Source organism: Protopterus annectens, chromosome 7.part0 (genome assembly GCF_019279795.1).
Source record: "Protopterus annectens isolate FY-2018-M chromosome 7.part0, PAN1.0, whole genome shotgun sequence".
NCBI lineage: Eukaryota > Metazoa > Chordata > Ceratodontiformes > Protopteridae > Protopterus > Protopterus annectens.
This window is the reverse complement of record NC_056739.1, coordinates 975698786-975721515: the sequence shown is the minus strand read 5'-3', so window position 1 is coordinate 975721515 and position 22730 is coordinate 975698786. Positions and strand designations below refer to the sequence as shown.

General features: G+C 41.3%; 1 protein-coding gene across 2 annotated transcripts in view; it reads left to right on the top strand.

The window, feature by feature from the left end:
- HCN4 (hyperpolarization activated cyclic nucleotide gated potassium channel 4) overlaps positions 1 to 16591 on the top strand; it is a 2820592-nt gene extending 2804001 nt beyond the window's left edge. For both annotated transcript variants that reach the window (XM_044077556.1, XM_044077558.1), the window contains exon 8: positions 13168 to 16591. In XM_044077556.1, coding sequence (XP_043933491.1) covers positions 13168 to 14705 — 1538 coding nt within the window. In that variant the 3' untranslated portion in view covers positions 14706 to 16591. The remainder of the gene's footprint in view (positions 1 to 13167) is intronic.
- The last annotated feature ends 6139 nt before the right edge of the window (positions 16592 to 22730 follow it).

Here is a 22730-nt window from a genome sequence, read left to right as displayed (position 1 = left end):
GCCACATTACTGATCCAGTCAGTTGATAGTACATCTACCATGCGGCCATCACACCATGTATGACTGGGATGACATCTGAAACTTTGATGGACAGGGTTGCATGGTATGGCCGGAGTATGTCACATATATAGCACAGGGATCTGTCCAGCCTGTGGCGATCCTAGTATTAGGACGGTGGCTGTCCATGACATATGTCATATAGCTCGGGATATGGACATGTAGCATGTCCATCATCATGGTGTAGCAAATGTCCTTCTGCAAGGTAGACGGCTTGCTGCATAGTGGAGGTGTGGATTATGAAGGCTGGTATCGCACATCCATGCATAGCCATTACATATCTCCGTGCTCATGGTTGTTAACATCATGACACCCGTGCAGATGTACAATGCACATACAAATGCTGACACATACCCCAGTGCACCTAATTAGCATGTACACAACTGCATGGATCATGCTATTCCACACAGAGCCATGATGGTACACACCAGATAACAGACGCCACTCTGGTGGTCATGTTCCACGGACATATGATGTACAACAACAGGTGTAGGCTGTTGCACAGTGGTGTACATTCCCATGTGTGGGGTGGCTCACTGGTCAGCCGTGGTGGGGCCACAGGGTCCCTCATCACATACTCCAAGACTAGCTACGTAAACATGACTGCCACACATTCCGGGGTGTACCAGGAGGCATTATGGTGGTATGTCAGTATTCGATGGCAACACCCACATCTGCTGTCACATACAACAGTCACTCAGGAACATTGCAGACCCAGGTATTGTTGGCAACATGCTGGAGGATGGATTCAATGCTGACAGTACACCCTCTCACTCACTACAGGGCTGCAATCCATACACGAACATTGTGGTGTCCCTGTGGTCACACCTACACAGTACTGACCTACACTCTATGTGTCCTGGGACACTGGCCCCATGTCACCTTCCAACGTCCCAGGCTGTGATGTCCACCAACCTCTGAATTACATGTCTCCCCACTAGGCCACCATATTCAGTAATAGCCTTGTTTCAGACATTGTAGACCCTGAATGGCACACAGCAGCATTTATCACACTACACACAGGTGGCACCGCATTGCACGAGTGGGACTATAGTCCTACACACCTGACTGGACTGTTCTGCGTGGCTATGGGGCACATCATCAAGGACGTCATTCTCAGAGACATTGTTGGTCTCCTGTCCTCTGCTGCCACCCGGGTTGGGCTTGTTAAGGCCAGAGCATGGCCCCTACACATGGTGGACTCCTTTCATACAGTTACCAGGGCAGTTGCTGATGGTACAGGAGTCCACACATCCTACATTGTCCTCTCATTGCCTTTCAGCACCATTCCCCATTCTGGTATTGACAACATACACATCCACCTGCACATCGTACCCTGTGTCTCAGGATGTTATGCTATGTGGCTCATGGACAGGATACACAGTGAGGCCAGCATACCATAGTACCTACTACATGTCAGGTACTTTGGCATACCATGGTCCTCAGTCATAGGGCCCCTCATGTTAAGTATATGCTTCTCTGCGGAACAGGCTGGCACAGGGGACTTTCCCTGCCTAGCTTTAGAACCCATACATACCAAGCGCCATGATTGCTCCACCAGCTGATACTGACTCCAACCATACGGGTGTCACTGTAACAGATACATAATATGACTATCATGGCATCAAGCTGCATGACACAAGGTGCATGCACATCACCTTTGCATTACACCATTCACCCACTGACTATCACATGGATGGTAGTCCCCTACATACATATCACATTGTACATGTTTGCAGTACAAACATATGTCGCACACACTCCTGTGGTTACCGTATTGCCACTGTGGCGTGGATATCCTCCTACGTGGCCACACCTATCTGTACTGGGTGTGTAACTGGTACATAGGCACCCATTGTACCTCTGAACTCAAAGCATCTACACACATTCAAGGGTACACCACCCCATTTAGGGTGTACCTTACACAACAGCTACAGCTTTACATGCCACAACATTAACACACCATGACATTTACTGAGCTCCGACAGTTTAAATATGCGGCTGCACTACGGACACCACATCTGTACACATTTGCATACTACATACTCAGGGGTGACTTCTGCTGATTAGACAGGGCCATGTCCACAACATTATTGATGGATATACTCCTCATACGCAACATAAGCAGAGGCCACTGTGAGCAACATGCTAATGGATATGTGCACACATGCCACAATGAGTGGGATGTGCTTCTGGGTTACATTCCCAAACCGGACACTCACCATGCTGTGGAACATAAGTCCTCTGTACATCACGCAGGGACACTCAGTAGCACTGTTCATGTGATACCTCCCTTGGTGGTTGGGAGACTCATGTAGGCCTGGGATCACTGCAGTGGCTGTACTGTGCAGTGGTGCAGGTGTCACCTGGCTCTGCTCTTCACAGGACACTACCCTGGAGAGGTGCCACTAGTGTGAACACTGTAGTTGTGCTTACACATGGACTTGACAGACTGCATAGTACCCCACTATGCACCTGTGCAGCTATTACATGTCCTTTGTGCATGGTTACTTGGTAGCCCTTCCATTTAGATTAGCTATCATGCTATTACTATGTCCCATACCTACAGGCCATATGTATCCTGTTATTGTACTAACCAATAGACGATACCTGTGGTATGCATGATATGCCTGTTATGCTGTGTAGACTATCTGTCATATCTACCTATAATACTATACATTACACATATTTCACATAGTATCCCATAATGCAAAGCATACTTGCTCAGCGGGACCACCTTACATATGCCATTAACGTTATTTGCCCATACACATGCGTGCTGTGACAGTATATCAACATATACTATCCCCTGCTATGGCACGTCCTTGTTGGACATACCTTACCACTGACGGCGGGTTGTATGGCATTGTTCTGTTTAATGGCCTCATGTAGCATCCCTTCTGGTATCTGTGCTGTGTACCTTGTGTCCCACTGCTGGACGCACAGATTCTACAAGCGTTAGTATGCTCAGCAAGACATCACTACATAAATACTTTTCCCCACTTTATGTATTGCGGACACGTTTAATTAATGCAAACCAGGCTATACATACAGTAAAACTAATTAATACAGATCATGCTATACATATCCTTACATATTTAGCGTTCTACATACCTTGTTGTCATTACGGCGTTTCGTTTCTATCTCTCTCACAGTGTTTCAACTGTTATTCGGTATGAGCACACGGTTTGAATGTCTGGCAAGTCATCCTTATATACGTCGATACCTGAAACGTGGATTCTTCCCGCCAATTGGTGTTCCTGAGTGACTAATTACTTGCATATCAGCTGTGCAGCTACTCCATTCACCAATTACGCGGCGACAGTGGGGTAAAATTGGATTTTCCACTTGGGCGTTGCCTATTTGCCCTACCTTCGGGGAGACTGTCTGTATTGTGTTTTGTTATGAGTAACTGCAACTGCTATGCATGGAGGCAAGTATAGTTTGGATTCATGTCCCCTGTGGATTGTGTGTGACAGGTAGAGTATTTGGTTCAACATGTGGGTGTACCTGTCATCCCGACACCTGATAACGGAGTATTGCAATCAATACCTGTAACATGGCTGTTTGTTCCATTATACAACACCTGCAATTTTGCATGTCGCCTTTAATTGTGTCTCTCACACGGTATGTTGAGGGCTCTGCAGATGTAATTGACTGACTGGATGTTTGTGCTGCTATTACAGTTTGTATTGCTTTAGTTTCTAATGTGGGGGATGTCAGTGGTTGTATGTAACATATACGGTTTGTGGGCCTTGCATTTCTACATAATCCGTATATATGTGTGTGGGCTCCATCCCTGATTAGAGAGCTAACAGTTAGTAGACTTATGTTACGAGATCGTACGTTGGGCCGTAGTTAATTGGTTTCTATATCGTCTGCAGGTGAGCTTGCTACTTGTATACCTCCGTAATTGCAGCGATATATCAGGGGATATGTGTAGGTGACCGCTATCCCTTGCATTTCTGTCCCAGATATTTGCAGTCATTGTGGTTGTGTTGTTAAAAGAGCCTGTTTGCCATGGGTTGCCACCTTATCATATGGTCATTGTTGGACACTTGCGGGACACAAAGCAGTGTTTACAGGCCAACACGTAGCCACGGTCAGTACACAGGTAGCACATACTTTTATCCTCACTACATACCTATTGTTGTGTGACTTTGGATACTTATCATATTGCATGTAACATTTAAATTTCTTACATACAGGCATAATTATTAAATACAACTGTTACATTATATATGGGACATATTTATGTCCTACCATCTCGGACATTTGCCCTTTGTGCTGTTTTATGTCAGGACACACCTGCCCAGGGTGGGGATGTCCCTCCTACTGTGGTACAGGTAGTAACCGTATGCCTACGGCTAGCTATACCCACACCTACCATACTGGTCTGCCTCTGACTTGGCACCAACATACACATGTTGCGGACACACACACACACATTACAGTCACACAGAAATGCACATGGCACCCTCAATGCACACTTACACAGACTACGGCACTCACAGACACAGTTGAACACAGTACCTACGTGGACCGCGACACCGTCCCTTCATATCATCATACTATTACTCGCAGATGTACTGTTCCGGTACTGTGTTCTATCGGTCTTTCAGCCTCGTGGTTATGCATGTCGGTATGTTACACATTCCATGTTTGGCGGTATCCTATTTATTTGTACCTCCAACATGTTATGAATGTCGTTGAACTATCTATCATATTTATCGCTGAATCCATCTATATCACCATATATCCCTCTATTGCCCTTTCTATCTGTATTATATATATGCATATGTGTACATATATATATATATATATATATATCTATATATATATCTATATATATATCTATATATATATATATATATATATATATATATATATATATATATGTAGATATATATATATATATATATATATATATATATATATATATATATATATATATATATATATCTGGCGGGGAACGTGACAGGCACACAGCACCACCATATGTTAGACTCATGTACTGATCAGGTGTTGGCATTCCGTGTTCCACTGGCTGTTGTGTTTACAATGTTTGAGGGCTGCCTATGTAGGAGTCACACATTGGGACACCTATACATTACAATTAACAGGTGGTCATGTTTGTGTGCCATCCATTTTACTGTGTGTGCAGGTGGAGAGGTGTCAGTCCATAGGGGCCTACACAGTCAGAGTATGTGCTATACGTTCCCTCTTTGCCAATGCGTAGGCATATTGGGCATGCCTCCGTCTGCCTACTGGGGCTGGCACATTGTGTTCATGGTCTGATTCCCTCTGTGCCTGTACTGGCCTTGGCAATTGCGATGGGCTATGAGGGCCTTCACCATTTTGTCCCTGCTGCAGCTGCTTCCACAGGATCATATTATGTAGCATGGCACATACTATGACGATGTGGGCACACGTGCCTGGAGAGTACTGTAAGGCTCCACCAGATGTATTCAAGCACCGGAACTGTGATTTCAGCATCCCGAACACATGCTCTATGATGACTCTGGTTTGTGCGTGTGCCTCATTATGGCGTTCTTGCATGGGTGTGTGTGCATTTCTGATTGGAGTCATCATCCACGGCTCCAGTGCATAGCCAGCATCCCCCACGAGATGGCGATGTGGGATGTCCCCCCTGACAAATACCTGATACAGCTGTGAGGCATGCCAGATATGGGAGTCATGGTAGCTTCCAGGGCTGCCAGCACACACATCCATGATAATGCCCTTGGCATTGCACACGACCTGGCAGTTGATGGAGTTGAATCCCTTGCGGTTTATGTAGCGCATACCCTGCTCACCGAGTGGTGACTTGATTTGTATGTGCGTGCAAATACCGGGTATTGCGCCACACGGTGGAAGTGACGCATATTGCTGGCCAACTCCTCCTGAGTTCTGGGGAAGTATATCTGCTCATTGGCATGTGGTAACATGGCATCCAGGAACTGGTGTAGTACCCTGGATGCTGATGCCTGTGAGATACCCATTATATCTCCAGTTTGGCCTTTGAAAGGTACCTGTAGCCAGTATTTGCAGGCTTACATATACCTTCGTGTCCACTGGTATGGGTTCCCCTCTGTTGTTTCTGGTTCTCAGGCATGGCCGGCACAGCTCCACTATTTGCTGTAAGATGTCCCTGTCCACCCTGTAACGCTCTACTATCTCCAGGTCATGTAGCCCCTGGTAGGTTACCCTTGGTCTGAACACTCTCCTTCTCCTCCGAGGCCTGCGGTGGTTGTCGGCATCATCCTCCACAACACCGTCAGTTTCTGACACATGCTGATGAATCACAGCTATGGCAGCTCCCAACATGTACATTTTAAAAGTTCCCCGTGTGTTTACACCTATGGTGCGGTGTTTGGGAATACACAGGTGTGTGTTGGGTGCTTTCACACTTTATACTATTGTGCTGTGAACACCGATGATGTCATAGGGTGTGTATGTACGTTCGTAGCTACAGGTTATGTTATGTGTTTTACTGCCGGAACTACTATTGTGGTGCCTTTGGTGTTGAATTACATTTGCCTGCCGTGGATTACCTCTTGACCTTCCCTTTACATTTCTGCACGTTGCACCTACCATTTTCTGGCGTGCATCCTGCAGCCTACTTTCATTTGTACTTTCCTGGACCTGGCGTATCTTGCGTTATGTGTGCTATTGCCGGTCTGCTGTTGGTTTGCTTTGCTCTGCTGTGTCAGGTCTCCTATCTTTGCAATCCAATACCTCCCCTCCTTTCTTTGCATTCACATGCCTCCCCTATCGTGTTTTGCAGGTTTCTGCAAGTGGACTTGTCAGCTGCCGTCGATTGGCCTTCGTGGGTTGATTGGTGTTGATTGCTCATTAGTACTCCAATTACCCTACTTCCGCATTTCCTTCTTTTCTTCCCCTGACCTTCCTGTTTCTGCTATTGTTTGTGGCACGTGTGTCCGATTTCTGGGTTTTGGGCACCTTTTCATCCTCGTACACATGCGCTTTTGGCCACCATGTGTGCTCTCAGCTAAACGATTCCTCCCCACCCCTATCCTGCAGCTTTGCTTAGCAACGGACAGGCCAGATTTGCAATGCTCCAATGTGCTTAGTGCTACGGTGGCACACCCCCCTGCTGATGTCATGTATCTCCTCTGAGCCACTCCTCGGTGTTATACTGCTGCGTCGTATGGTACAACCTTCCTCCGGCGGGACATTTGCGATTCAGTATTATCTGCCTCATTTGCATGGCATTGACTACAAATTCATAGTTACCGCTCCAAACACTATCGCAAGCCCTTAGCAACCCTTGCACCTTGGTTGTGGTGTTCCATGCCTGCCATTGTGTGTTATGCTGTAAACCTGATTTCTATTACGTTGCAATTTTATGACATTTTTATATTATTTCTTTATGTTACAGCTTCCGCACACATGCCCTGCAGTTCTGCTGTGCGTTACTGTGGACATGACATTAAATGTTGTTATTTACGTGTTGTGCATCTTTTCTTATGCCATTGGTTGTGTATTTCGCCATTGGCATATGTTTACGTTGTGATACCTGGGTCTGGCCTTCTTCCATAGCTCCGATGTTCTGTTTGGGAAAATGTAAACCGTGTTTTTTGGTTTACATTTCCGTGGGCTTATGCTACGCCTGCACCACTTCATGAATCGCTATATGCCTTCATTTGCATGGTGCAACACTGCACATGGGGTGATTTGCATACCTACGCCGGGGGCTGCGCAGATCTGGCGTACGCCGGTAGTGCACGTGGAATTGGATCGTACCTGAATCGCTCGGCGGCCATATTTGGCGTTATAATGCCTACGCTATGCGTGCACCTGGCGCAGGCTTCATGAATCCCGGGGATTATATATGATCACACCCCATTTTGACAACATGGGATTCCACGAACACAGTATATATGCAATCTCTCTCACATTATATGTGATTCATGAAACCAGCACTTTTGGAGTACCAGCTGATTCCCAATAAGTAAGGTATTGCTTAGAAACCATGGCAATAGAATAAACAGCACCATTGGAGTACTATCTGGTTCCCAATACAGTCGCTGCACATTTCCCTTGAACTGTAAAAAAATCCCTACTAGCAATGGAGTCCCATACAGTGCAAGTAAACCTGCTGGTTCATACAACTTTGTCCTGCCCCCTCAAATTGATATTGGGGAGATCCACAAATGGGAACTCTCATATCACCAGATCCCTAAATATCATAATATGGTAATGACTCCCTGACGGCCATCATTTCTTGTGACTTTCATTTCATTATGAATCACAGTCAAGCATGATGACAAAGAACAATACATCAAATGTGGCTACTCTGTAGCTGGAAATTCACCCACATTTTAAAGTGTTTTTGTTTTAATGTAAACGCTATTTGAATCAAAGGTTGATGTCAAAGTAGATGAATGATATAATAGCATAGTGGGCACTTAGGGTAGATAAGTGACATAATGTAAAACAGGCATTTTTCAGTGTGTGGTATGTTTAGGCATTGCCAAAGCATTTTTAGTATTTTTTTCTGGGTATTTATTTTCATAACATTACAATTAGTAAACAGATATAACATCCTGGCAGATAGGTTCAGTGCCAACTTTACCCCCCACTCACCCCCTAAAGGGCCCATATATATACAGGAAGAATGCAGAGTCCCTGTAATCACACCTATGCAGGTAAAAGCTGCACTCTCTAAAGCCAAAAACACAGCATCCATGGGACTGGACAACATCCCAGGCTGCATTTTACACGAACTTCAGAACGAACTGGCTCCCCACTTAAGCACCATGTTCAATAATAGCCTCGCATTAGACTTTGTGCCCACTGAATGGCGCACAGCAACAGTTATCCCACTTCACAAAGGGGGAGCCACCACTGATCCCGGGAACTATCGACCTATTAGCCTGATAAGCCTGGTCTGCAATGCCATGGAACATATTATGGAACTCATAAACAAAGACATTAGTAACCTCCAAACTCTGGATCCCACCCAGTTCGGGTTTGTGAAAGGCAGATCATGCCTCCTGAACCTGATTGACTTCTTTGAGACATTCCCCAAAGCCGTGGATGAGGTTAAGGTGGTTTACACAGCCTATCTTGACCTCACCAAGGCTTTCGACATCATCCCCCATTCTGGAATTATAGCTAAACTCACTAAACTAGGTATAAATCCCTACATCACAAGATGGGTTTCCAACTGGCTCACTGACAGAACCCACACTGTAAAAGTTGCAGACTCCAAATCTGACCTCAAAGCAGTGACAAGTGGAGTACCACAGGGTTCCATCCTGGGACCTCTCCTGTTTGGTATCTACTTCTCTGAAGTACAGGCTAACACAGAAGGCCTCTGGCTAACAAAGTTCGCAGATGACTGCAAACTAGGAGCCATATTCAAGTCCCCAAATGATGTGGACATCCCACAGAAGGGCCTCACTGAGACAGATACCTGGTGTCAGAGCCATGGCCTCAAGCTCAATGCCAAAAAGTACAGTGTCATCCCCTTTGGTAAAAACTCTGTACCCATAAACTACCACATAGGCAGCAATCTACTTAACACCGAATGTGTGATAAGAGACCTTGGGACCCAGGTGGACAGTAGTCTCTCCTCTGATAGTCACATTGCCACAGTAGTCAGGAAGTCCTTCTACGTGGCACACCTCATCATAAAAGGGTTCTCATCCAGGAAAAAAGAGGTCATTGTTCCCCTCTACTCGACACTCATTAGACACATTATAGAGTACAATGCCCCTTTTGGAATGTACCTCACAAGACATCTGCAGCAGCTGGAAAGGCCACAGAAGTACCTCACAAAGAGGATTACTGGACTCAAACAAATGCCCTACACTGACTGCCTCAAAAAACTCCAGCTTTACTCCGTAGCATATCGCCTACTCCAAGGTGATCTCTGCCTAACATATAAAGCTATGTCAAACCCAGAGCTGTTGGACAAACTACACCTAAAGAAATCCCAATCCCTCCGAGCTACATGCTCTACGAACCTAAACCTTGTCACCACAATAAACAGGACACGCTGGAAAGATAGATTCCTATCCCAGAGACTTCCTATACTCTGGAACAAGCTACCCGTCTATGTCAAGCAAAGTTCTTCATTAGCACTCTTCAAGAAAAATCTTGATGAGTGGATGGGAAATAGGAAATACACCCCGGGGATCACTTCTGTGTCTCTGCTTGACAGTGGCACAGGAAAATAACTTTCTTGGATGTCGTAAGCCATGGAACCTTGCTGGCTGGGCTTACATAGGCCCTTGGGCCGATAGCCTAGTACCTACCTATGAACCACTGCGGTACAGATTGCGTGGTTTACTTAGTGATGTGTTCTTCCTCTAGGGTGTTTTTATATAGAGATGACCATATGTAAATTAAGTCAAAGAATTTATGAACATTGCTATGCAGTTAGATCTAGAAATAAAGATGATATACTTGAACGGTGTGGATTTTACAACATTTACTTTCATTATTTTAGAGACGGTCGTGTTGAATATGTGGCACAGCATTATGGAAAATATTAGAAAAGCATAAGCTAAATAGTTGCATACATTTTAAGATGGAGTATTAACAGTTTTAAATCATGTAATGTATTTTTAAATGTTTTTTTACATGTGGGCATTCTGATCTGTGTGCAAATTTTGATTTAGTCCTATTTATAATCAGTTCACTTCATAATGAAATTTTTCATTGGTGGTTTTAAGAGAAAATGTGATTGAGTATCTAAGGATGCATGACACTTTCATAAGCTATTCTGAAGAACTTGATATGTACTTTAGGCAAAAGAGCTTAATAAATTGGTTCTGACTCATGCACTTTTTGTTGGGTTGCCTATATTTTTGCCTTTCTGTAACCAGTCTGTACATTACCTTCACTACCCCATCACATATCTTCTTTCTCCCTGCTTTCTTTAAATTATTTCCTGACTGTGCCAGCCATGCTGTTTTCTCCCAGGCATCCCTTCTCTTTCTTCTTTTATTCCACATACTTGCTAAGCTTGGTCTTTTGTTACTGGTCCCACACCAAATCTGCCTTTAACTGCTCTTCCTCTTACTGGACATTTCTATATTTTGTACCTCTCATTGTACTCATCTGGTCTTACTGTTATACACTGTAGTCCTTCCCTCTATAATCTCCTTGATTTGGCCACAGTTTCTTACTATGAATATCAGTCCTACAGTACTAGAAGTTTTCTTCAAACCTTTTCAACTTGTATTACTACTTTGCTGTCTAATATACCAAAATGTGCACATGTAAATGATTTTCAATCTGTTTGAAATAATTTTTTTCTCAAACAGGTTGTTTGCTGTAACTAACAATAATTAGACAGTGTATCAGCTAAGGCTGCTAACTTTGTGCTTATAAGCTGCATGTTTTATTTACTATGTCACAATATGCGTAATTCATTGTTTTGTTTGCTATGTTACTAAATGTGCAGTGCATATTTAAACTTTCCTCCCTGGGCTCACACAATAAATAGGCTTAGACCAGACATATATTTCTGATCAACAGAACAATAAACAAAATTTGATTAGATTAATTCAATTTGCTGATAAGTGTATAGAGATGCATGTATATAAATATGTTATGTATAAAGTTAGGAAGATAACATCACATTTAATCTAGAAGAATCATAGAATTGCCAAAATCTGAAAATTGTGTATCTAGTCTCCTTTAAACTTGTTTTACATGAATGTTGAAGCATTTGTCTCTCCCATCTATATCAATTCAGCTAATTATCTCTATTAGAGTTTAGTCATGGATTCATATTTTGCAAGTCTAACAGACAGTACGTCGGTGCTAAACTGCATATAGACATTTTTTTTCTATCTCTTTTTTCTAGAAACCACAGCTGCAAATAAATCCTATTATGCTTTACTTTCCTAAGTCACTAGCTTCCCATATTCCTAAATTTCCTAAATCATTTCCTAAATCACTAAACAGTATGGGTATGATGCATGCTAACAGTGGGGGGGGGATATGACAGATTGGGGGAAAAGGAAATATGAGTCACAGAGGCACACTTTTTTTAACTGAATTTCTCTGTGTGTTATGATGCAGCTATTGAAAGGCATTTGCAATGCTACAGTGGTATGAAGCCTCTGGCAAGTAGCATTACAGTTGTTTTGTGGGATAATACCATATGCAAATGCAGCAGTCTGGGGACAAAGCTAATGTAAATTAATCATGTGCTGTAACCCATATCCTTACACTGGGATCAAAATAGTGTGGTACGGCAATACAAGGACAAGTTTTACAACACTATTTCAGATTTAGCACATCCCTTGCTATATATGGTAGCCTGTTTGTGTGTGGGTGGGTTTGTGTGTGTGTGAGTTTTTATGATATTGTTGCACTGGTCGGTAGGGGAACACTTAATACAGTTGTTACAACTGTTTTAAGTGCTCAATGAAGAGACATGCAAATTAAGTTTTGTTCCATGCTACTCTTGTATGTCTCTGAATTGCTAGTTAGCTCATTGGTGCTTTTAGACTATAACAATGAAGTACTTCTACTGCTTCAGGAGCTAACATCTCTGAATACCTTCATAGTAACAATATGATGATCTAACTCCTCCGGAGATCAAGCTGTTAAAGTATACCTTGCTGTCCATATTTTCTTTGTTTGTTTGTTTATTTATTTTAAGAATTCTTGAAGCACAGTGTTGTAGTGAAGCAACCTGCACTTTTATATCTGATTCACCAGCATGGAAACCTGGAAGCTCCTAAGGGATTATGCACTGAATATTCATTTTTTCAATTTTCATTATAAAAATGTCACACATTGAAATGTAAACATATGGGAAATTTTTGAGCATACACCAAACCAGCTAAGAAATGCTTTTCTATTATCTTAAACCAATATACTGTATCTTTTTATTTCTGGTTTATAGCTCAGATTTCCTGAAGGTGTACACACTCAAAAATAAATATATATTAACATCTTGATTATGTAAATTATCAGGAGATTTTGAAATATACAATGTAACTGTAAGCACAATCTCAGTTTTATGGTCTTGATCTAAATTACAGAATTAAAAATTAAAAAAAAAGCAATAGGTCATTTTTATTGCAGTTTCCTCACATGTATTTTTTTTTGTCAAAACAGGGAAGAAGAATTCCATACTACTTCACAAAGTCCAGCATGATTTAAATTCAGGTGTGTTCAACTATCAAGAGAATGAAATCATTCAACAAATTGTTCAGCATGATAGGGAGATGGCACACTGTGCTCACAATATCCAGTCACAAAGCACTGCAGTATCTACTTCAACTCCTGTTATCTGGACTCCATTAGTTCAAGCACCTTTACAAGCTGCAGCAGCTACAACATCAGTGGCAATTGCACTTACCCATCACCCTCGGCTTCCAGCAGCCATATTTCGTCCCCCTGTGTCTGTACTAGGTTCTCTAGGCCAGCAGAGTAGTCAGACACCAAAGCACTTTAAGAGGCTTCAGTCACTAATATCTACTGCTGGTCCTTCAGCATCTGGATCGCCATCTAGTATACAATCACAGCAGCAGACACCAGGGACAGAAACATCCTCTCCAGCTTCCTTCCATGCCCAGCAAACTATGTTCTCATCTGCTTCTCCTAGCTTAAGCCAGCTCCATCAAAGTGCCATTGGTTCTCCATCTACAAGTTCAAGTCATTATGCTAGTGCTGTATCTGCTGGAATAACCCAGCTTCTACAATCTTCCTGTGGAACCCCTCCCTCTAATTTGACTCACGCTCAGCAGCTTACTGGTAGTATGACAAGCTCTGGGCAGACCCAGTTTCAGTCACCAATGACTAGTTCACTGTCATCTCCTTTCAGCCAGCTAACTACTGGTTCAACTAGTACTGCTGTAAATCAATTTCAACCAGCTTCACTGAGGCCACTGCAAACAGGAACACTGCAGCCGTTTTCTGGAAATGGACCTCCTCCAGCTGTATCTGCCCAGATTCAGTCTTCTAATTCACTTTCTAGCTCTCCATCATCCAGTTTAAATCAACTGACACAGATTACAGGATCATCTCCCTTGGCAATGCAGCAGAGCACGTTGGGGTCCTTCTCTGGTACAGTCACACAGCTACAGCAAGAAAGAACAGGTTTTACTTCCATGTCAGCTGGATCTTCTCCGTGTTATACACCTTCAGGTCCTAGCCCTCCTGTTCAAAGCCCTGTTATGGGAAGAACCTTCCAATATGGTCCATCAGGAGTATCAGGTTCCCAAGGATCTCTACTTTTGCCACAGACATCTGTCGTTCTTCCGCAAGTTCAGCCTAGAAGTACTCAACCTTTGCCAGTAGGCTGTTTGACACAAGATATTAAACTTATTTCTGCTTCCCAGCCTTCTTTGCCACAAGAAGTGGCTCAGGCCATAAGCAGAAGTTCACCTCACTCCTCAAGAGAGTCAGTTACTGGTTTCAGCCCATTTTCCTGTGGGCCTGGACCTCCTAGTAAACATTATAGCTTTATTCCTGGACATGTGACTGTAGGACGTCAGATGTCCTCTGGATCTTTAACACAGCCGCCTATATTTGGGGCTACAGCGGCATCTGCATCACATTCACCCTCATCATCCACTGCAGCCAGACAAGATTCTATATTAATCACAGCAGAACGAGAACCAGTGCGATCTAAACTGCCCTCCAATTTGTGAGGCTTTAATCAAACATTGTTTATACTGCTTGTGTAATTCACAACCAGAAAGTCACAAATTTCTTTTTTTCTTTTTTTTTTTCCAAGGTTAACTGTGATTTAAAATATAAAAGATAAACAGGTAATCTTAGAGATATAGTTTTCTGGTCACTTGATTTTATAGACTATTTTAATACTTGGGACATGATGATAGGAATGAAAAATATTTCCTTTGTGAAAAAGAAAATACAAAATGAAGCAAATATATCAATTATGTAGAACTTGTAAAAGAGCAGCCATAGGGGCCACCAAAGTGTCTTCATATCTGAAGTACAAGCCAGGGGGATTATGGTATAGTGCCCAAAATGTCAGTGCCCGTCAGAAACTTTAACCACTCTAGTTACCCATAGCTAAAAGAGAGCCTGGAGCTCCCTGATTTTTGTCAATTGTTTTCATGCAAGCCTTACTGAATGAATTATAGAGCTGAATTGTGTTTTCTTTTTTTGCAAGCAATACCTCTTGGTGTAATGAAGATAATGTATTATGACATTATGAAATCTAACTTAAATTAGTGATTTCATCTCCACTTGAATAGTTTTTATATTCAGCAGAAATAATATTATTTATCAGACCTGAAAAAAAATGTGACAAGAACAGCAATTTATTTTGACACATTCCTCTAAGTTCCAACGTGATGCATATAATGTATTAAGCAGTTGCTAATTTCTGGTGAACTTTGCTAAAGAAAAGACCAGTCTCATGCTGCGTTACTTAGAGCTAAAAATATGTTTAGTTTGTGTAAATTAGCCCTCTGCACTGCTAGGCAATTTATACAGCAGATTCAGTTTTATGCTGAAAACATGCAACTCAGTAGGATTTCATTTGGGAACCAAACACTTGACAATGATATTACTACGAATGCTTGAGTCTAACAAATGCTGATTGATACTGTATTTATGATCAATAGAATGGACATGACTTGAATTTGTTGTTTACTTTCTTTTTAAGACAGAGCTGATTCTTCACAGTTCATAGCCAATGTCTTTTTATTTCCAGGAAATATACACATGCACACACACAGACACAAACATTGGTTAATGAATTACTTTCACAAATACTATGAATTTCAGTCCATTGAGAAGGATCAAAAATATCATCTGCACAACATGAAAGTTGAATTTTATTGTTTGCAATTTTTTTAAGCTACATTTGTTGCAAATGATATTATAGCTGTATTAGCTGAAACATATCACCTGACCACTTATTTTTAACACTTATACTTAATAGTTGGGATAGGTATATTTTCAAAAATAGTTTCTTTTGTAAGAATAATATCCTTGGCATGTAACTGTGTAGCACATGCCCCTGATAAATAAAAACTGCTGCAGTTGCCTCACTTCCTTAAAAAATGCATATTCTGTTACATTTTGCCCTTCATTTAATTAGATGAATGCAGAGATTACATGTAGGATGCCCTGCTTTTGGTACTACTATCTGGCAATGTAGATACTATCTATGTCACAATCAGAATATCTAAGCAATAAATAAAAACATAATTCATCAAACATGTTAGTAGATAATTCTCTGACTACTTTGGATTGTTCTAGTTATACTGTGGCCACAAATGGTACAAAACTCCTTTTTGTCTTTTCCTAAGATGTTAATGATGCCACTCAATCCCAAAGCGCACTACAGTTTTTTCTTGCCAGATGCTCTAATAGAATTAACTAGGATGCCTATCACTTTATTTATTTATGTATTTATTGAGGTTTCCACTTCTGACCATTGGACATGTTTAACACTAATCCAAGTAACTTGTTACATTGCCCTTTTAAAAAGAGAGCTTAGTTGTTGTTGTGTCTTTTGGCTTATCCCGGTTAGGGATCGCCACAGCGGAACTCCGGTCCGCTAATGTTTGGTAGTGGATTTTTACGTGCCGAGTTACCATCCCTGATGCACAACCTTCAACGAAGGCATGCTCATTCACGCATGCCTCCACACAGAAGACGCTCTAGCTGAGAATCGAACGGGACAACATCTTGCTGTGAGGAGTCAACGCTACCGCAGCACCAGTCTGAGTCCTTATCTAGCTCTTTTTTGGTACCCTTTCAGAAGTATCTCACACACTGTTGCTTTAAAATTATTTGCAGTGGAGCATATGAACTTTCAAGCATATCTGCAATGCAAATTGTGAATTTATTTGAGGAAGACCGAGCTGAAATATTCATCCAATAAGTATCTCAATATTCATTCGACCATATTACTGCAGTCTTTTTCATCATCGCCCATTACTATCTCCAAAGCAAGCTCCATGGTCATTTACTATGTTAGTAAGCAGTTCTCATGCCTCAAATTTGAAGCATCATTGGAATTAGGTTATTTCCATGTGATAATTATTCACTGTTCCCAATTACAGTGATGTTGTATGGTATGTACAAGTAATGCAGTGAGCAAACAAACATTTTTTCGTACAGAGAGTGATCAGTCCATGCTTCATATTAGACAGCACTCGTTTACCATTTGAAGAAGACATAGTGAAAGTAAAAGGAAAAGCAACAATAAATGCATAAATGAATAACAATTCTGAACACGTGCTTTGAAAATACTTTGAAGTAAGGAAATCTTACAGTACAGCATTATTACACTTAACCCATAATGAAAAGTGTCATGGATGAAATATACAGATTCTATTAAACAATTCAGACTGCTTCTGCTGTAGCAAAAGTGTGTGGTGCCAAAGAATCTTTCAGTAGGATAACCAAATGTCTAAACAGCAGATGTAACTGTACAAATTCTACCCTTTTCTGAGATTGTCAGTGTGCCATAGATTAATTGCTGTTTGAATTTCACTCCAAAACTGTCCTGTCACCTCATATACTATTTAGCTGCAAATCTAGTTAAGGTTTCAGCAATGTACAAATAGATTACATCTGTGGTTGCACTTTAATCTGTTGCTATGGTCTTCCATTTGAAGAACTGCTCTCTAAACATATCAAATTCTCTTGGCTTGGTGCTGACTAGGGATTTGTGTTACTCTGGTTTGCCACTATCTTTTTCTATAGAACAATTTCAGTAATGAAATTACTGCTGACAATGGACTGGATAGTCAGTAGCTTAATGTCTGTACCACTCTTAAACAACATAACTTCCAATCCTGTATATCTTATTTACAACACAATGTTGAACAGGGCCATTATAAGTACATACAAGAATCTGTCTAACCTAGCCATCTTCTGTGAAATGCCTTTCAATAGACTTTCTTGTCATTTAAATTTTTTCAGAGCAAGTTCATTTGTGAATCAACTCATGTTTATTTCTCTGTATACTGTACTTGCTACTTCTGCAATATATGCTTCACAGACAAACATCTCAAAGTCACACAGATACTTATTCTCATCCTCTGAGATGTTAGTGCAATAAGAATCAGTTTTTATTGAAGTAATGTGGGCTTATGCTGCAAAAAAGTGAAAAACTGAGTAGTCACATTTCCCTGAAAAATCTGTTACTACTGTTATAAAATAAACATTCTAAAAACAGAGCTTGCAAGAACATATATGTCACTTGTGTTTGCCTAAAATTGTTATAAATAATGGCGTGTGTTCTGTTTTTCATTTAGTATGTTTCTTTTTTCTTTACATTGTAACTTAGAGTGTAATCTAATCTGTATCTCTGTGTGACCTGTAAAAGCTATCATTCCTAGACTGGTATAATAATATCCTTAACAAAACTACTAACATAACAACACAGGGATTCATTTAGATAGTAAGTAGTATATACCTTGTGAATTTTGCTGAAGAAAACTGTAACTTTAGTTTGAGGATATACAGCTCCTACATATTAAGCAATGCAATCCCACTGGCACATCATAGTGATGTATACTGATGGGGAACATATGTCTGTTACAAAACAGGCTTCTAAGTTTTGTACAAGAAATGCTGGGTTTAAGCAATGAAAACAAAATATGTGTAACGTAAAAAAGGATTTTAATATAAAGACAGGGACTAGCCAAACCAAGAAGCCAGTAATAGTTAACTGACGTGTCTGTTCATCTCCAAATTGATTATAAATCTATATGATATTGAAAAAAAAAAATTAAGCAGACAGATTATTAGGCTGCCTCATGATATATAGTTTCAATATAATCTTTATTTTCTGCTACTTTGTTGAAATATACTTTGACAGTCCTTCAGCAGACTATATGTGTATATGTCTTGATTTTTCTGATTATTAGAAAATGAGGAATTGAAAGCACTTTGTACTGGAAGCATGACAAACTGAAGGTGTGAAAACTAAAGGAGGCTGTGATATATTAGGATTCTTTAAAGGTAAATACACCTCCAGATTGTTTGAACAATATGATTCCCTGGAGATACCTCAGGTGCAATTAACTATTGGGAGGACACCTATTCAAGTCATTGGCATCTACAGGACCCCCTATGAATCAGGATAGCAACCCTTATCTATTTGGATCTACTTGAGTCTATCAAGATAACATCTGAACACCATGGTTTGGGATGACTTTAGCTACCATCCATTGACTGGGTAAATTACTTGTGCTCAAACTCACTTGCCCAAAGGTTCCTCAACTTCATTAACTCCAGTACCCTGGATCAGCTGGTTGACATCCTCACAAGGGGTGCCAACATCCTGGATCTGGTGCTTAACAACATGGGGAACAACTGTAGCACCCCCACTGTGAGGTCTTCCCTGGTGAGATCTGACCATAAATCAGTCTCATTCGAAGTAACCATCACACCTGACCCCCCCAAGCAGGAACTAAACTAAAAAACTTCTCCAAAGCCGATTATAACCTCTTACAGGATGGTATAAATAGCTTCACTACACCTCCCCCTTCAGATGAACTAGCAACTATGCCAAAGTTCTACACCAGTGCTTTATGTAAGTACCTTTATAGCTGCATTGACTCAGCTGTACCTGATAGGACCAAAATAATCTGCTCAAAGAAGAGTAACTTCAACTGCAACTGCCATTAACAGGATTTACAATAAGAGGGAGAAATGTCTGTCTAAGAGTAAGAGGGAGTGAGCTGTAAAGTGGAAACACTCCATCCTCAGCTTAAACAAGCAAAAAAGACTTATTTTGAAGTCCTCCAAAGCAAACTATGAATCAAAATTAGCTTCCTTAACTAAGGACAACCATAAGGCATCATTTAATTACATCAGTAACCTAAAAGGAAAGGCCCAGATTTGTGCCAAACTGTTAGTGATACCACATATACTGATAACACATAGCTAACCTGTTAGATGACAGGTTCTGTGAAAACTTAATTTCCCTGTCCCTGCCAGATGTACCCCATGACATCCCTACCACCTGCCCCCCTACTTTATATCTCTAAAGAGCAGGTCGTAAATACCCTCTCTAATGCCAAAAACACAGCATATATGAGACCTAATAACATCCCAGGCTATGTCCTACATGGGCTTCAAGAAGAATTAGCAACACCATTGGGTACTCTTTTCAAGCATAGTCTAAGCACCAGCTTCATCCCAGCTGAATGGAAAACAGACACTGTTATTCCCTTGCACAAAGGTGGTAATTACTCTGGCCCTTGGAGCTATAGACCTATTAGTCTTATCTGCAAGGCCATGGAGTGAATCATCACCGACCTTATCAAAAAAGATATAGGTAGTCTAGAAACACTTGACCTGTGGACATCTTCAAGGCAGTGACCAACGTCCTGGACGAGGGGAAATTTGTGCATACAGCCTGCCTAGACTTAACCAAGGCTTTGACACTATCCCCCACTCAGGCATCATTGACAAACTCACCCAACTAAGTATCAACCCTTATATCATTAGATGGGTTGCTAACTGGTTCACTGTAGAACCCATATAGTGAAAATCAGGGAATCCACCTCCAACAGCAGACCTGTAACCAGTGGTGTTTTGCGGGTATCAGTCATGGGACCTCCACTGTTTAGAATCTCTTTCTCTGAAATACAGGCAAAAACTAAAGGTCTGTGACTAACAAAGTTTACTGATGACTGCAAACTGGGAGTGGTCATAAAATCTCCAAATGAAGCAACATCCTACAAGAGGATCTTACACAAACAAATTGCTGCCAACGTCATGGCCTTAAACTTGATGCAGAAAAAAATGTATTATCATCCCTTTTCATAAGAGCAATGTTCCTGCTAACTACCACATCAATAGCAACACCTTAAGTAGGCACTCAGTGGTGAGAGACTTGGGTACACGGGTTGACAGCAACCTTACCTTTGATCACCATGGCTCCATAGTGGTAATAAGGGCATTCTTTATTGCTCATCTCATAAGTAAGGGCATTTCCTCCAGAAAAAAAAAAGTTATAACCTCCTTGTACTCTTCCCTCATCAGGCCAATAACTGAGCACAATGTCCCTTTTGTTATGTACCTTTCCAAGCACTTGCAGCAATTGGAGAGACCACAAAGCTTCCTCAAAAGGAAAATTCAAGGTCTTCAACATCTGTGCTATGTGGATCATATGAAATCACTGTCATTTTATTCTATTTTATACAGACTACTCAGAGGTGATGCATATTAGGCAATCTCTGACCTTGCTTTATTGGAAATGCTGCTTATTCGCAAGTCAAATGGTACATGGGTTACTCGCTCTAAAGACCTTAACCTGGTCTGTGACATTAATAGAACCTGCTGGAAGGATATATTTGTCATCCAGAGATTACCATACCTTTGGAACAGACTTACACTTCATGTCAGACAGAGCACCTCATTGGCCCTCTTCAAATGCAATCTGAATTATTGGATGGGTAACCACAAATTCATCCCAGGGGTTCCACCTGTGCCCCTCTTGGACAGGGGCAATAGGTGCTAATCGTGGAAATAAGGGTAGAACTTGGCTAGGCTTGTAAGGGCCCTAGGGCCATTAGCTTAGTAACTTCCTATGATCCTATGTAAGCCTACATTGAGCATGTGAAAGTTTTAAAAACTCTAGCATAGCATTCGGGAGTACTTCTGCCATCCTGCAACAATGCACTGAATGGGGATTACAACTCTGCCTCCTAATATCATATCATATCATAATGGGGGTGGGTGACATATGAGAGCAAATAGCATCTGGCACTACATGAATGTCATAAAGTTATGGAATAGATGCTATGCCAAGTGTAGGTAGTGAGAATCATAGTGTATGTAAATCTTTTTCTACTGTGAAGCTCATTACCTATGCTTAGCATAGTCCTAGCAACATAGGGTCTACCACACAGTTGTCAAGCTCCCAAGAAGCTGGACTTACACATAGCACCATTTGTATGTTGCCCATAAAACTGCATGCATTACACACACACAACTTTGTTCACCCTGCAGTATTAGACTTTGAAATAAAGGGATGCTTTTATGGGCCTGAACAAATAAGTTGCAGTATCACTTCTTTAAATAATGCAGATTTGTATTAGCTCTTGTGTGCAAGTGGGTTGATTTATACAGAACATTACCACATATCTGCTTGGTCCCCATCTGACACATACAAGCTACTGGCTTGAGTGAGCAGAGCACCACCTCTTTGTTCGGACTGGGACTGCAAGTATTTTGCCTGTAGAGTAGATAATGCCTGCAGTACCAGCTCCTACTTACAGATGGAGCTGCTGCTACCCCACATAACCCCATTGACTTTAGAGGGCAAACTATTTAGTTTTATATTGTTTTTCAACAGCAATGCAAAATTTCTAAATATTGCATCACAACACACTTGATTCCCATTTTGGAATTAGACCTAGGGCACTGAAAGTCCTCATTATTCCACACAGTTTGAGGACTCCCAGAGTCTTGTTTTTGTAATTGGGTGTGGAGGTGCTACTTAGACTAGTGTGATACCCCAAGCATAATTTCTTTTGGAATCCCACAGTCAGTGTTTAGCAGTTTTCTATATTTTGGGTACAGTGATTTCATGAATTACATGAATTGTTGCTGTCTAAAATAACTTTCACAAGAGTAACCTGTGAAAAATCATACACATCTAAGCTGATTTCATATTTAGACATCTGTAGTTTGAAGCATTGTTCAGTTTTGTATATATGCTGTAGCCATTG